The sequence below is a fragment of the Bufo bufo genome, chromosome 6, assembly GCF_905171765.1.
Source record: "Bufo bufo chromosome 6, aBufBuf1.1, whole genome shotgun sequence".
Lineage (NCBI taxonomy): Eukaryota > Metazoa > Chordata > Amphibia > Anura > Bufonidae > Bufo > Bufo bufo.
In genome coordinates this window covers 56709558-56722565 of record NC_053394.1, presented here as the reverse complement: position 1 = coordinate 56722565, position 13008 = coordinate 56709558, and the positions used below count along the sequence as shown (strand labels likewise).

Genomic DNA, 13008 nt, shown 5'->3' with positions numbered 1-13008 from the left:
TTAGGCTACTGTTTTATTGGTGTTTGTACAGTCAATACCTTGCACCTCAGGTTGCAATGTAAGGGTATACTAAAAGGCATGGGGGTGTATTTCAAGTTTTCAGATCTCAACTAAAACTTTCATATTTTCGAAGGCTAGTTTGACACAGTTAATCATATCCAACATATCCGGAGACTGCCTTTTTCCACCGGTGCCACCCTATTGACAATAATGGGACATGGCAGGGATCCATCCAGCCAGTTTCCAGCATGAGTGCCAGGGTTGGGCCGGACAAAAACTGGAGCCGGATACAATGAACTGCCTTAGGGCTCATGTACACAGGAAAGCGTGTAAGGCAGAATACTCTGCTACCGTATGGTGTCTTCATAGGGTACTGCATTACATACAGTGGATATAAAAAGTCTACACACCCCTGTTAAAATGTCAGACAAAGATAAATCATTTCAGAACTTTTTCCACCTTTAATGTGACCTATAACCTGTACCACTCAATTGAAAAACAAACTGAAATCTTTTAGGTGGAGAAAAGAAAACAAAATAAACTAAAATAATGTGGTTGCATAAGTGTGCACACCCTCTTATAGCTGTGTTCAGAATTAAGCAATCACATCCTGTTAAATAGGAGTCAGCATACACCGGCCATCATTTAAAGTGCCTCTGATTAACCCCAAATAAAGTTCAGCTGCTCTAGTTGGTCTTTCCTGAAATTTTCTTAGTCACATCCCACAGCAAAAGCCATGGTCCACAGAGAGCTTCCAAAGCATCAGAGGGATCTTATTGTTAAAAGGTATCAGTCAGGAGAAGGGTACAAAAGAATTTCCAAGGCATTAGATATACCATGGAACACAGTGAAGACAGTCATCATCAAGTGGAGAAAATATGGCACAACAGTGACATCACCAAGAACTGGACGTCCCTCCAAAATTGATGAAAAGAGAAGAAAACTGGTCTGGGAGGCTACTAAGAGGCCTACAGCAACATTAAAGGAGCTGCAGGAATATCTGGCAAGTACTGGCTGTGTGGTACATGTGACAACAATCTCCCGTATTCTTCATATGTCTGGGATATGGGGTAGAGTGGCAAGACGAAAGCCTTTTCTTACGAAGAAAAACATCCAAGCCAGGCTACATTTTGCAAAAACACATCTGAAGTCTCCCATAAGCATGTGGGAAAAGGTGTTATGGTCTGATGAAACCAAGGTTGAACTTTTTGGCCATAATTCCAAAAGATATGTTTGGCACGAAAACAACACTGCCCATCACCAAAAGAACACCATACCACAGTGAAGCATGGTGGTGGCAGCTTTGGGACAGTTTTTCTTCAGCTGGAACTGGGGCCTTAGTTAAGCTAGAGGGAATTATGAACAGTTCTAAATACCAGTCAATATTGGCACAAAACCTTCAGGCTTCTGCTAGAAAGCTGAACATGAAGAGGAACTTCATCTTTCAGCATGACAACGACCCAAAGCATAAATCCAAATCATCAAAGTAATGGCTTCACCAGAAGAAGATGAAAGTTTTGGAATGGCCCAGCCAGAGCCCAGACCTGAATCCGATTGAAAATCTGTGGGGTTATCTGAAGAGGGCTGTGCACAGGAGATGCCCTCGCAATCTGACAGATCTGGAGTGTTTTTGCAAAGAAGAGAGGGCAAATCTTGCCAAGTCAAAATGTGCCATGCTGATAGACTCATACCCAAAAAGACTGAGTGCTGTGATAAAATCAAAAGGTGCTTCAACAAAGTATTAGTTTAAGGGTGTGCACACTTATGCAACCATATTATTTTATTTTTATATTTTTTCCTCCCTCCACCTAAAAGATTTCAGTTTGTTTTTCAATTGAGTTGTACAGTTTATAGGTCACATTAAAGGTGGAAAAAGTTCTGAAATGATTTATCTTTGTCTCATTTTTTTTTTACATCACAGAAACCTGACATTTTAACAGGGGTGTGTAGACTTTTTATATCCACTGCATGTTTTCTCTCCAGAAGCATTGCTATAGAAAAACCCCATATTATAGACTCTGTTGAATTTCCCTATGATTTTACAGTCAAGATCCTGTGATATGAGAGCTCATGGAGTCCCTACTAGCCTGTATTACAAACCAGTAGGCGCCCTGTGTGGAGTTATATGATTCTTTTTTTGTGTGCTATTTTGACTGTTAGGATTACCGGCCTGTGTCTGTAATATGCTACATTTCCCTAGGGGAGGATTTTAAAGGGGTTGTGCATTGGTTATCATTGATCACCTATCCTCAGGAGAGGTCATCAATATTAGATTTGCGGGGATCCATCTCTCGACACCCCCACCGATCATTGTGCATGGGGGTGCTACTTCCTCTTAAAAATGACCTGCCCATCGTCTGCTTTGTAGAGGTTCCACAGTGTAATTACAACTGCTTGTCGTTTCAGTTAAATGGGACTGACAGCTGTAATTTCACTGCACCACTGCTAATTTTGAAGCGTATGTAGTGCCCACACGAGCACCGCTATCCCTTCAAACAGCTGATCGACAGGACGGCAGGGAGTCGGATCCCCACTAATCTTATATCGGTGACCTATCCTGAGGATCTTAACCCATTGCACAATGTCTTTAAGCTGACAGAGCCACTTTATGTTATTGGTAGTTATTGGAGCCTTTGGGGACACAATACAGTATCACAGATCCATACAAAACAGATGCGTAATATGGATGTGTGCACAGAGCCTTTGGAGGTGCACTCCATCAAATTTACATTTTGTACGATCCATATCAGTGACAAATTTCTGCACCTGCATCATGGGCTGACATGCAGGACTTGTAATTGGCACTGCCTAGCCATTACCAGCCAAGTACAGGCTGTAGGTTAGTGCCAGACTCCGCTCCGATGATTTGTCTCCAATCACTGGCTCGTGTCTGCAAGTGGCAGGGTGTGGGCAGCTTTGCCAATTTTAAAATCAGCTGCTTCTGGCATAGCGAAGTCACAAAATGAGAGCTGGGGGTTGCCAGATTGTCCGATAATTGGGGATATTGAACTGACTTGGACAAATATATAAAATGTGCTTATAAGAGGAGAGAGCCTAGAGGAAGACAGCCCCAAGTAAAAGGGCAGTACAGGTGTTACTAGTATTACTGTAACTGTGGCATCTCATAATTGTCCTTCTGATCGGAGTCTGAAATTTAGGATTATCATACAGCTTTGTGCCAGAAACTAGAGCTGGGTTATTGGGATACTAAGGTTATCCCATGCCAGATACAAATAACATCACTGTGCTTGCCTAATACCCATGTCTTTATGGATGGAGACCGGTAGGTTTGCTCTAAGGAAAAATCTTGGGGGGGCGTAAAATTGCTGTTAGATTGTCACGAGCACCACCTTTAGAGGGTATTAGTATTCTAAGCATAGTAAATGGACAGTGGAGCCTTCTTCAGGTTCTGCCTGGCAAACACAACCCTGATAATTGAGTTATTTGGAGTCTAAAGGACTCCTTACGGAGTGATTCAGTCCCAACATAGCATATGTATGCCATATTGCAGAAAACAATCAGCTCTAACCCATAGGTAATAAATACCCTTGTGGTAGACTGAACTGTGAATCCTGCCTCCGCATGGGTATTTAAAGGGGTATTCTGGTGAAGTAACTTAATTTTTGAAAAACTGCATTGAGGCTGCTAGCTGTGACCTAACCAGAACCCATACCTATACATATAACCAGAGCTTCAATTTACCTTGCAATCCATTTGTCTAGCTCCTGTGTGAGAGAGTGTCATGGCGCCTGATCTTCCCTCACAAGACTACAATCCCCACAATCCCTAGCTTTCTTGTTGTGAGTGTTGATGTTTACTGATTGGCTAGAGGGTAACGTTCCCTCTACTCAGTAATCACCAGCAACTAACACGCCCTTTGTTTCACAAGAAATTTAGCTAGAGAATTGATAGCAACACACTGAGCATGCTCGACCTGACAAAGGCTCAGAACTACAGGTCGATGTCATGGTCATTTATGAGGAAACGCAGTGGGTAGCAGAGGAGGAAAACTACTTTTATAAGGCTACTTTCACACTGGCATTTTGGTTTCCGTTTGTGAGATCCGTTCAGGAATCTCACACGCGGTCCAAAACGGATCAGTTTTTCCCTAATGCATTCTGAATGGAAAAGGATCCGCTCAGAATGCCTCAGTTTGCCTCCGTTCCGTCTCCATTCCGCTCTGCCTGCAGCGTTTTGGTGTCCGTCTGACGAAACTGAGCCAAACGGATCCGTCCTGGCACACAATGTAAGTCAATGGGGACGGATCCCCCGTTTTCTATGGCACAATAGAAAACGGATTCGTCCTCCATTGACTTTCAACGGTGTTCAAGACGGATCCGTCTTGGCTATGTTACAGATCATACAACCGGATCCGTTCTGAACGGATGCAGACAGATTGATGATGAATTAGTCTGAGACATAAGTTATATTTATGGTAACCGGAATGCCCCTTTAATTTAGGGAAAGATTTTCCTGCTGCAGCCAGATATATGTGAACCCAACACGGAGCGCCTCAGGACTCGAATTACAACTTAACTCCGTCACCTTTTCTCCCGTCTCCTGTAGTCATGCAGAGTGGGAAAGCCTGATGACGAGCTGCAGCGCATTCATCTTCTATGGGACGGAGAGGCTTCTAGCCCATGTACTATTAGACAAGTTTCTGGCTATGGATTTTACAGGTGAGGATGAAATAAAACTATTACTGTGGATGAGTTGGCTTGTTCAAAAATCTACATTTATATACAGATGTTCAGTCCACTAGTTACTTAAAGGGGTTGTGCAGCCTGTATATATTGATGAACTATCCTCAGGATAGTCGGACCCCCACCGATGCCCTGTCCTGAGGATCGGTTATCTATATGTACTGAAATGTTAAAAAACCCCTTTAATGAGATTCCACACTGCAGTGCATACAAACGTGATGTACTGCACAAGAGCTTCTATGCTACATATTATACCTGGGGTGAGAAGTGACAGACTGAGACAGCTTGTTATTGAACGGGTACCACCGAGACCTCTCTGTTTTGATTAAACTTGGGGACCTGTCTTCTCTAAGCAAAGCTTCATTTCAGTGATCAATATTTAGAAGTATTAGATATTACGGCTCGTCACAAATGTTTCCGTAGGAAACCTCGGCAGCCAGCAAAGCTGTGACCATTGGACCAGCAGTTCACAGAATCATGATATTATTCTAATGTTATTATTATATTGTGTGGGGATCAAACAAGAGCAGAAATACTGACAATCTGTAACCATAAAATGAGCAAGACCTTTATCAATCAGCAATTTCCTGATTTTAAAGCGCGGACATCGGGCTCAATAGGCACATGTTAATTATCTCTTCTAGGTTGTCAGCTAATGATTCTTCTGGATCAAGTCAGAACAAGTCAGAGTTTTTCAAGGCAATCCATGATTGATGTCCAAAAAAGGTAAAAAATTGATTATGTTTAAATGTGGAATAATCAATATTTCATTTGAACTCGTTCCAATCGGTAAAAGCCTTGCAGTGTCCACAAGAGCTATTGTCCATGTCTGGTTGTACAGTATAATAACATATCATTTATTGTGAATAATGACAATTTCCCATTTTATGTGTGAAGTGAATCTCTCTTATGGTTGGAACGACCTGTGGAGACGGCCCTGATGCTGAGCGTGGCCGGCGTGCGCTCCGTGATGCTGAACCAATGGCCTGCACCTCTACAACACAACGCCAGAAGACTAGACTTGCTTTCAGAATGTAAGTGATTTTTACATGTCTTCCTCTCTCGCTAGTTATGTAGTAAAAATGTGGAGAGCTGGGATAGTAAACCGAAATTCGCTTTAAGGGCCCTTGCACACAGCCGTATTTTTAGTCCGCAAAAGATGCGGATAGGACCCCATGTGCTGTCTGCATTCGCTCGTCCATCCTGCTGGCCCGCAAAAAGATAGAACATTCTTGTCCGTTTTGAGGACAAGGATAGGACATTTCTACAGGATAAAAAAAAAAAATGGCGGCCTGCACAAATCTGGAATCCTTGTTTTTGTGGAACACAAAGCACATATCATTGTGTGCATCGGACCTAAAATAGTTTTTCAGGACTTTGATACGGGAAAAACACCTTTCACTGTACAGCGCTGGGAGGGTCTTTAAACAGCGGGGGCCATAGCCAGCGGGTCTCTGCTGTTTAAAACAGCAGAGGCCCGCGGCTAATGCCTGCGACTGGCAATAATGCCGATCGCAGGCTTTTAAGCCTTTATAACGGCATCTAAATAGTGAAAAACCCAAAAGCGCTCACTTCTGGGTTAAGACCAGCTCCCCCGTACGGCGATCTCTGAAGAGACCCAGTGTATTGCATTACAGCTGCAGTTCCTATGTTGGCCAGCAGATGGCAGGTCAATATAGGTTAACTACAATTAGAGCTTATACTCTATTTCTATGGAAAAACAGTATAAGCTATGAAAAACGAATTAATGGATATTCGAGCCTCCTAGAGGGGCTTTTCCCTAGAATAAAAAAATAAATACATTAACAATAAAAATATAAACCTTATGGACATTGTCACATCCGAAAACACCAGCACTATTAAAATATGAAAATATTTATTCTATATGGAGAATGGTATAATGGAAAAAATATCAAAATGGCCAATTCACCATTTTTTCATCGCTTCTCTAATAAATTTTTTTTAAATTAAAATCTGATTAAAAAGTGACACTCACTTCAAAATGGTACAATAAAAGCTACAGATCGGCCCGCAAAATAACTGAGCCCCCCACGCAGCTCAGTAGACATAACCGTAAAAAAGTTATAGGGGGTCAGAATATGGCGATGTAAAAAATATATATATTTTCAAAGTTTTTATTATTTTTACAGTTTTAAACACATATAGATCCAAGATCCGAAGTCGATTCATTCAAAAACTTTGTTTTAATGCTCTCCGTACAGCATTAAAATGTATATACTCCGGCAAGGCCAAATTTGTTAAGTCTGAAATCATGCGAGACTTTTGAGAATAACTTCGTGTTTCAATTCTACGACTTTAAAAACATTTTAAAAAAGGAATCCGAAGTCGGCTTCGTTACTGGCTGGTACCTCGGTACTGAAGCCCACTTCCGATTCATGTTTTAAGGCAGTTTTCCTGTTAGACAGTTTTGATAAATGAGGCGCAATCTTTTTATTGCTTGTATATTTAAAAACCTTTTAAAATGTACTGTCCATTGTACAGTAACACTCTTCATGGGATAACCCCTTTAGAGCTCATGCAGACGAACGTGTGCCGCCAGTGCCGTGCATTCAGAACCGCAATTCACGGGCACTGTCCGTGTGGCCTGCGCTGCTGGATACAGATCCATTCAGCTTGAATGGGTCCACGATCTGTCCACACCGCAAAAAAATACAGCATGTTCTATTTTTTGCAGTGCGGAGGCACGGACTGAAATGCCACGGAAGCGCTCCGTAATGCTTCCGTGGCCTACCGCTCTGTGCCTCCATTCCGTATCTACCAGATTGCAGACCCATTCAGTGTTTGCGGGCCGCAATACGGGCACGGCCAGCACATGTTTGTGTGAATGAGCCCTTAAAGGTACTTTCTTCCAGGACTAAGCGAGTGAAAAGTATCATTGCGTTCAGCTGAGATAGCCCTGCCAATGCATTGTGCCTGCTTTTTACAGTTGACAGATTTCCTTTAAATATTTCCACCAATGTTTTATATCGAAGCATCATTGGCTTTGCTGTTTTTGATGTTCTTTATCTTCACACGCTCCATACTTATTCACTTTCCTTGTCAGATCTGTTAGCTCTTGGCAAGACAACCGGGCAAGCAGTGCATAGCCAGCGAAAACTGGGGAGCGACTCTGATAGGAAAGTGAGGGGTAAGTATACCGGCTCCACACCATCTGCTGAAAACCTTGGGGGAGATTTATCAAAACTGGTGCAAAGGAAAACTGACTTAGTTGCCCATAGCGACCAATCAGATTCCACCTTTTATTTTTCAGAGCTCCTTTGGAAAATTAAAGGATCCATATGACTGGTTGCTATAGGCAGCTAGGCCAGTTTTCCTTTGCGACAGTTTTGATCTCCCCCATTATCTAAAGTTACCTCTGTGTTTAGTCATAGTGGTGATTCTTTCATACACAAGCTCAAAGAAACGGTGCTGTCGACCATCGAAAACAACAGTTCATCCTTTTGTGTAGATTTATTCCTTAGGCTACATGCACACGACACACTGTCAGTTTTTCATGGCCCTTTTGGATCAGTGTGTGCATCCATTTTCTGGCCGTGCGTCCGTTTTTAATGTCCGTTTTGCATCCGTTTTGGGTGAATTTGATTGCCAGTTTTTTCTAGACACACCCTTCTGAGAACAACCACAGGCCCCCATCTTAGGGATTTTTTTTTTTTATTTGCTGCCCCCAGCTTTAATAATGCCCCCATGTATGCCCCCATCTTAAATAATGTCCCCCATAGTGTAGGGATTTTTTTAATGTCCCCAGCTTTAATAATGTCCCCCATGTAGGCCCCCTAGTAAAATAATGTCCCCCATAGTGTGTGATTTTTATTTTTTTTACCGCCCCCAGCTTTAATAATGCCCCCATCTTAAATAATTTCCCTCATGGTTTAAATAATGCCCCCAAAGTGGCCCACAACATTTATTTATAAAAAAAATATAAATATAAAAAAACCTCACCTCATCCACTTGCTCACGCTGCAGCAGTTTCTTCTCTCTTCACTGAACAGGACCCGCCGAAGGACCTGCGATGCGCGCCATGACGTCACTGAACGCTCCCATGTGGTTACGTCACCACGCATATCGCAGGTCCGGCTCAATGAAAAGAGAAGAGACTGCCGCAGCGCAAACAAGTGGATGAGATGAGGTTTTTTTAACCCCTAAATGGCCATATAGATAATGTGTACCCGTTTTTAACGGCCGTTAGACGGGTGCACTCCTGTCAGTCGGCCGTTAAAAAACGGTCCCATTGAGTTCAATGGGGTCCATCTGGCCATGGAAACGGCCAAAAATAGGACATGTCCTATTTTTGGACGGTCACTATTCACTGGCCATTAAAAGAACGGCCATGTGAATAGCCCCATAGACTTTCATTGGTGCTAAAAATGTCCGTGAGACGGCCGTTACTTAAACGGCCGCCACACGGCCATTGTTCACTGTCATGTGCATGAGGCCTTAAAGTTACACTTATTGTTCCATTGAATGAAAAGTGTTAAAAAGATGCAACGGTATTGATTAAACGGGTTGTGTCATCTGGGACTTTGATGGCATATCGCTAGGATATGCCATCAAAGTCAGATAGTTGCAGGTCCCACCTATGAGACCCGCACCTATTTCTAAAATGGGCTCAAAAGTGAAGGATAGTGCACCGCGCATGTGCCTTGCGTTCTTCATGCGTTTCCATGTCAGTTCAGAAAGCTCAATTATTTTTGGAAGTCCTATAGAAATGAATAGTGAGGGGACCGCACAGGGGTCCTGTTCTGGAGATAGGAGCAGTTCCCCTAGCGATATGCCACGAGTGTCTCAGATGACGCAGCCCCTTTAAAATGCCCCATCTATATTTTTTTGCCTTGTTTATTTAATTGACATTGGAGCAAGGCAAACTAGTAAATTTGTCCTGACCATGTCATGCTTAGGGCGGATTCGCATTGGCGTTACGGAATTCCATTATAGGAATAATAGAATATAACGGAATTTTAGGACAGAATGCAGATCGGAAGCCTTTAAAAGGCATTCTGTTTTGCTCCATCCTAATGCATGTCTACGGGGACACATAACGCTTCCGCTTAGTTCCGTTATACATGATGGAAAAAATAGTCCTTTATTAGGCGGAGCAAAACGGAATGCCTATAACTCTGTTATAACAGATCCTATAACGGAATTCAGTAACGCCAATGCAAATCCGCACTTACACAGGCAAAATTACATGGTAATAGTACTGTGCTTGATATGACCAGCACAGGTTTTAAGTCTCTGCATGTAAACAAGAATGGTTCAGTTCACTAAGAGCAAGCAGATAATTTGAAAATGGCAAGAAATGGAAGCGTAAAGTGTTCTCGAAAGTTGTCTAACTTTTCATTATAAAATTTATGGAATTTTGGGGAGAATTTTTTACATTTACCAAATGTAAAACTGGAGGAAGAGGGTTCTGAAAATTATACTTATCCCCGTTTATTAAACAGATTATAAACTTTCTGAAACTTTCTAAGGCTACGCTTACCTATATTCTACATTTGGTGTACTATACAGTCAGGTCCATAAATATTGGGACATCAACACAATTCTAACATTTGTGCGTGAAAAAGACAATGAGCGGCACTCACCGATACTTGCAGAAGTAATTTCTTTATTCCTTTTCGGTAGGGAGCAGACTACATGACATGTGTGCATCAGCTGAGTAAGGCTTACTCAGCTGATGCACACATGTTATGTAGTCTGCTCCCTACCGAAAAGGAATAAAGAAATTACTTCTGCAAGTATCGGTGAGTGCCGCCCATTGTCTTTTTCACGCACAAGTATTTTGCAACAGTAACAATCTTGTTACACGTTGGCTGAGCACCACTGTTAGCAGCTATATGCCGCATACAGTTGCAAGAAAAAGTATGTGAACCCTTTGGAATGATATGGATTTCTGCACAAATTGGTCATAAAATGTGATCTGATCTTGATCTAAGTCACAACAATAGACAATCACAGTCTGCTTAAACTAATAACACAGAAAGAATGAAATGTTACCATGTTTTTATTGAACACACTATGTAAACATTCACAGTGCAGGTGGGAAAAGTATGTGAACCCTTGACTTTAATAACTGGTTGAACCTCCTTTAGCAGCAATAACTTCAACCAAACGTTTCCTGTAGTTGCAGATCAGACGTGCATAACGGTCAGGAGTAATTCTTGACAATTCCTCTTTACAGAACTGTTTCAGTTCAGCAATATTCTTGGAATGTCGGGTGTGAATCGCTTTCTTGAGGTCATGCCACAGCATCTCAATCGGGTTGAGGTCAGGACTCTGACTGGGCCACTTCAGAAGGCGTATTTTCTTATGTTTAAGCCATTCTGTTGTTGATTTACTTCTATGCTTTGGGTCGTTGTCCTGTTGCAACACTCATCTTCTGTTGAGCTTTAGCTGGTGGACAGATGGCCTTAAGTTCTCCTGCAAAATGTCTTGATAAACTTGGGAATTCATTTTTCCTTCGATGATAGCAATCCGTCCAGGCACTGACGCAGCAAAGCAGCCCCAAACCATGATGCCCCCACCACCATACTTCACAGTTGGGATGAGGTTTTGATGTTGGTGTGCTGTGCCTCTTTTTCTCCACACATAGTGTTGTGTGTTTCTTCCAAACAACTCAACTTTAGTTTCATCTGTCCACAGAATATTTTGCCAGTACTGCTGTGGAACATCCAGGTGCTCTTGTGCAAACTGTAAACGTGCAGCAATGTTTTTTTTTGGACAGCAGTGGCTTCCTCTGTGGTGTCCTCCCATGAAATCCATTCTTGTTTAGTGTTTTACGTATCGTAGATTGGCTAACAGGGATGTTAGCATATGCCAGAGACTTTTGTAAGTCTTTAACTGACACTCTAGGATTCTTCTTCACCTCATTGAGCAGTCTACACTGTGCTCTTGCAGTCATCTTTACAGGACAGCCACTCCTAGGGAGAGTAGCAGCAGTGCTGAACTTTCTCCATTTATAGACAATTTGTCTTACCGTGGACAGGCTTTTGGAGATACTTTTATAACCATTTCCAGCTTTATGCAAGTCAACAATTCTTAATTGTAGGTCTTCTGAGAGCTCTTTTGTGCGAGGCATCATTTCACATCAGGCAATGCTTCTTGTAAAAAGCAAACCCAGAACTAGTGTGTGTTTTTTATAGGGCAGGGCAGCTGTAACCAACACCTCCAATCTCATCTCATTGATTGGACTCCAGTTGGCTGACACCTCACTCCAATTAGCTCTTGGAGATGTCATTAGTCTAGGGGTTCACATACTTTTTCCACCTGCGCTGTGAATGTTTACATGGTGTGTTCAATAAAAACATGGTAACATTTAATTCTTTGTGTGTTATTAGTTTAAGCAGACTGTGATTGTCTATTGTTGTGACTTAGATCAAGATCAGATCACATTTTATGACCAATTTGTGCAGAAATCCATATCATTCCAAAGGGTTCACATACTTTTTCTTGCAACTGTATATCCCTGCCAAGTACCCTGGTGACGCTTTCCTTAATACAAAGAGGGATTTGCTATGTTTAGTGCAGTGCCACTCCTTCTACTCTATAACCGGCACAATTCTAACATTTGTGGCTCTATACACCATCACAATGGATTTTAAATGAAACGCACAAGATGTGCTTTAACTGCCAACTGTCAGCTTTAATTTGAGGGTATTTACATCCACATCAGGTGAACGGTGTCGGAATTATAACAGTTTGCATATGTGCCTCCAACGTGTTAAGGGACCAAAAGTAATGGGACAATTGGCTTCTCAGCTGTTCCATGGCCAGGTGTGTGTTATTCCCTCATTATCCCAATTACAATGAGCAGATAAAAGGTCCAGAGTTCCTTTCAGGTGTGCTATTTGCATTTGGAATCTGTTGCTGTCAACTCTCAAGATAAGATCCAAAGAGCTGTCACTATCAGTGAAGCAAGCCATCATTAGGCTGAAAGAAACACAACAAACCCATCAGAGAGATAGCAAAAACATTAGGCGTGGCCAAAACAACTGTTTGGAACATTCTTAAAAGGAAGGAACGCACCGGTGAGCTCAGCAACACCAAAAGACCCGGAAGACCATGGAAAACAACTGTGGTGGATGACCCAAGAATTCTTTCCCTGGTAAAGAAAACACCCTTCACAACAGTTGGCCAGATCAAGAACACTCTCCAGGAGGTAGGTGTATGTGTGTCAAAGTCAACAATCAAGAGAAGACTTCACCAGAGTGAATACAGAGGGTTCACCATAAGATGTAAACCATTGATCAGCCTCAAAAACAGGAAGGTCAGATTAGAGTTTGCCACA

General features: G+C 42.2%; 1 protein-coding gene across 1 annotated transcript in view; it reads left to right on the top strand.

Moving 5' to 3' along the window:
• Positions 1 to 13008, top strand: part of CFAP46 (cilia and flagella associated protein 46) — a 226770-nt gene that overhangs the window by 203940 nt on the left and 9822 nt on the right. The window contains exons 56-59 of the mRNA XM_040437700.1: positions 4567 to 4679; positions 5348 to 5429; positions 5601 to 5737; positions 7768 to 7851. Of these exons, the coding sequence (XP_040293634.1) occupies positions 4567 to 4679; positions 5348 to 5429; positions 5601 to 5737; positions 7768 to 7851 (416 nt within the window). The remainder of the gene's footprint in view (positions 1 to 4566; positions 4680 to 5347; positions 5430 to 5600; positions 5738 to 7767; positions 7852 to 13008) is intronic.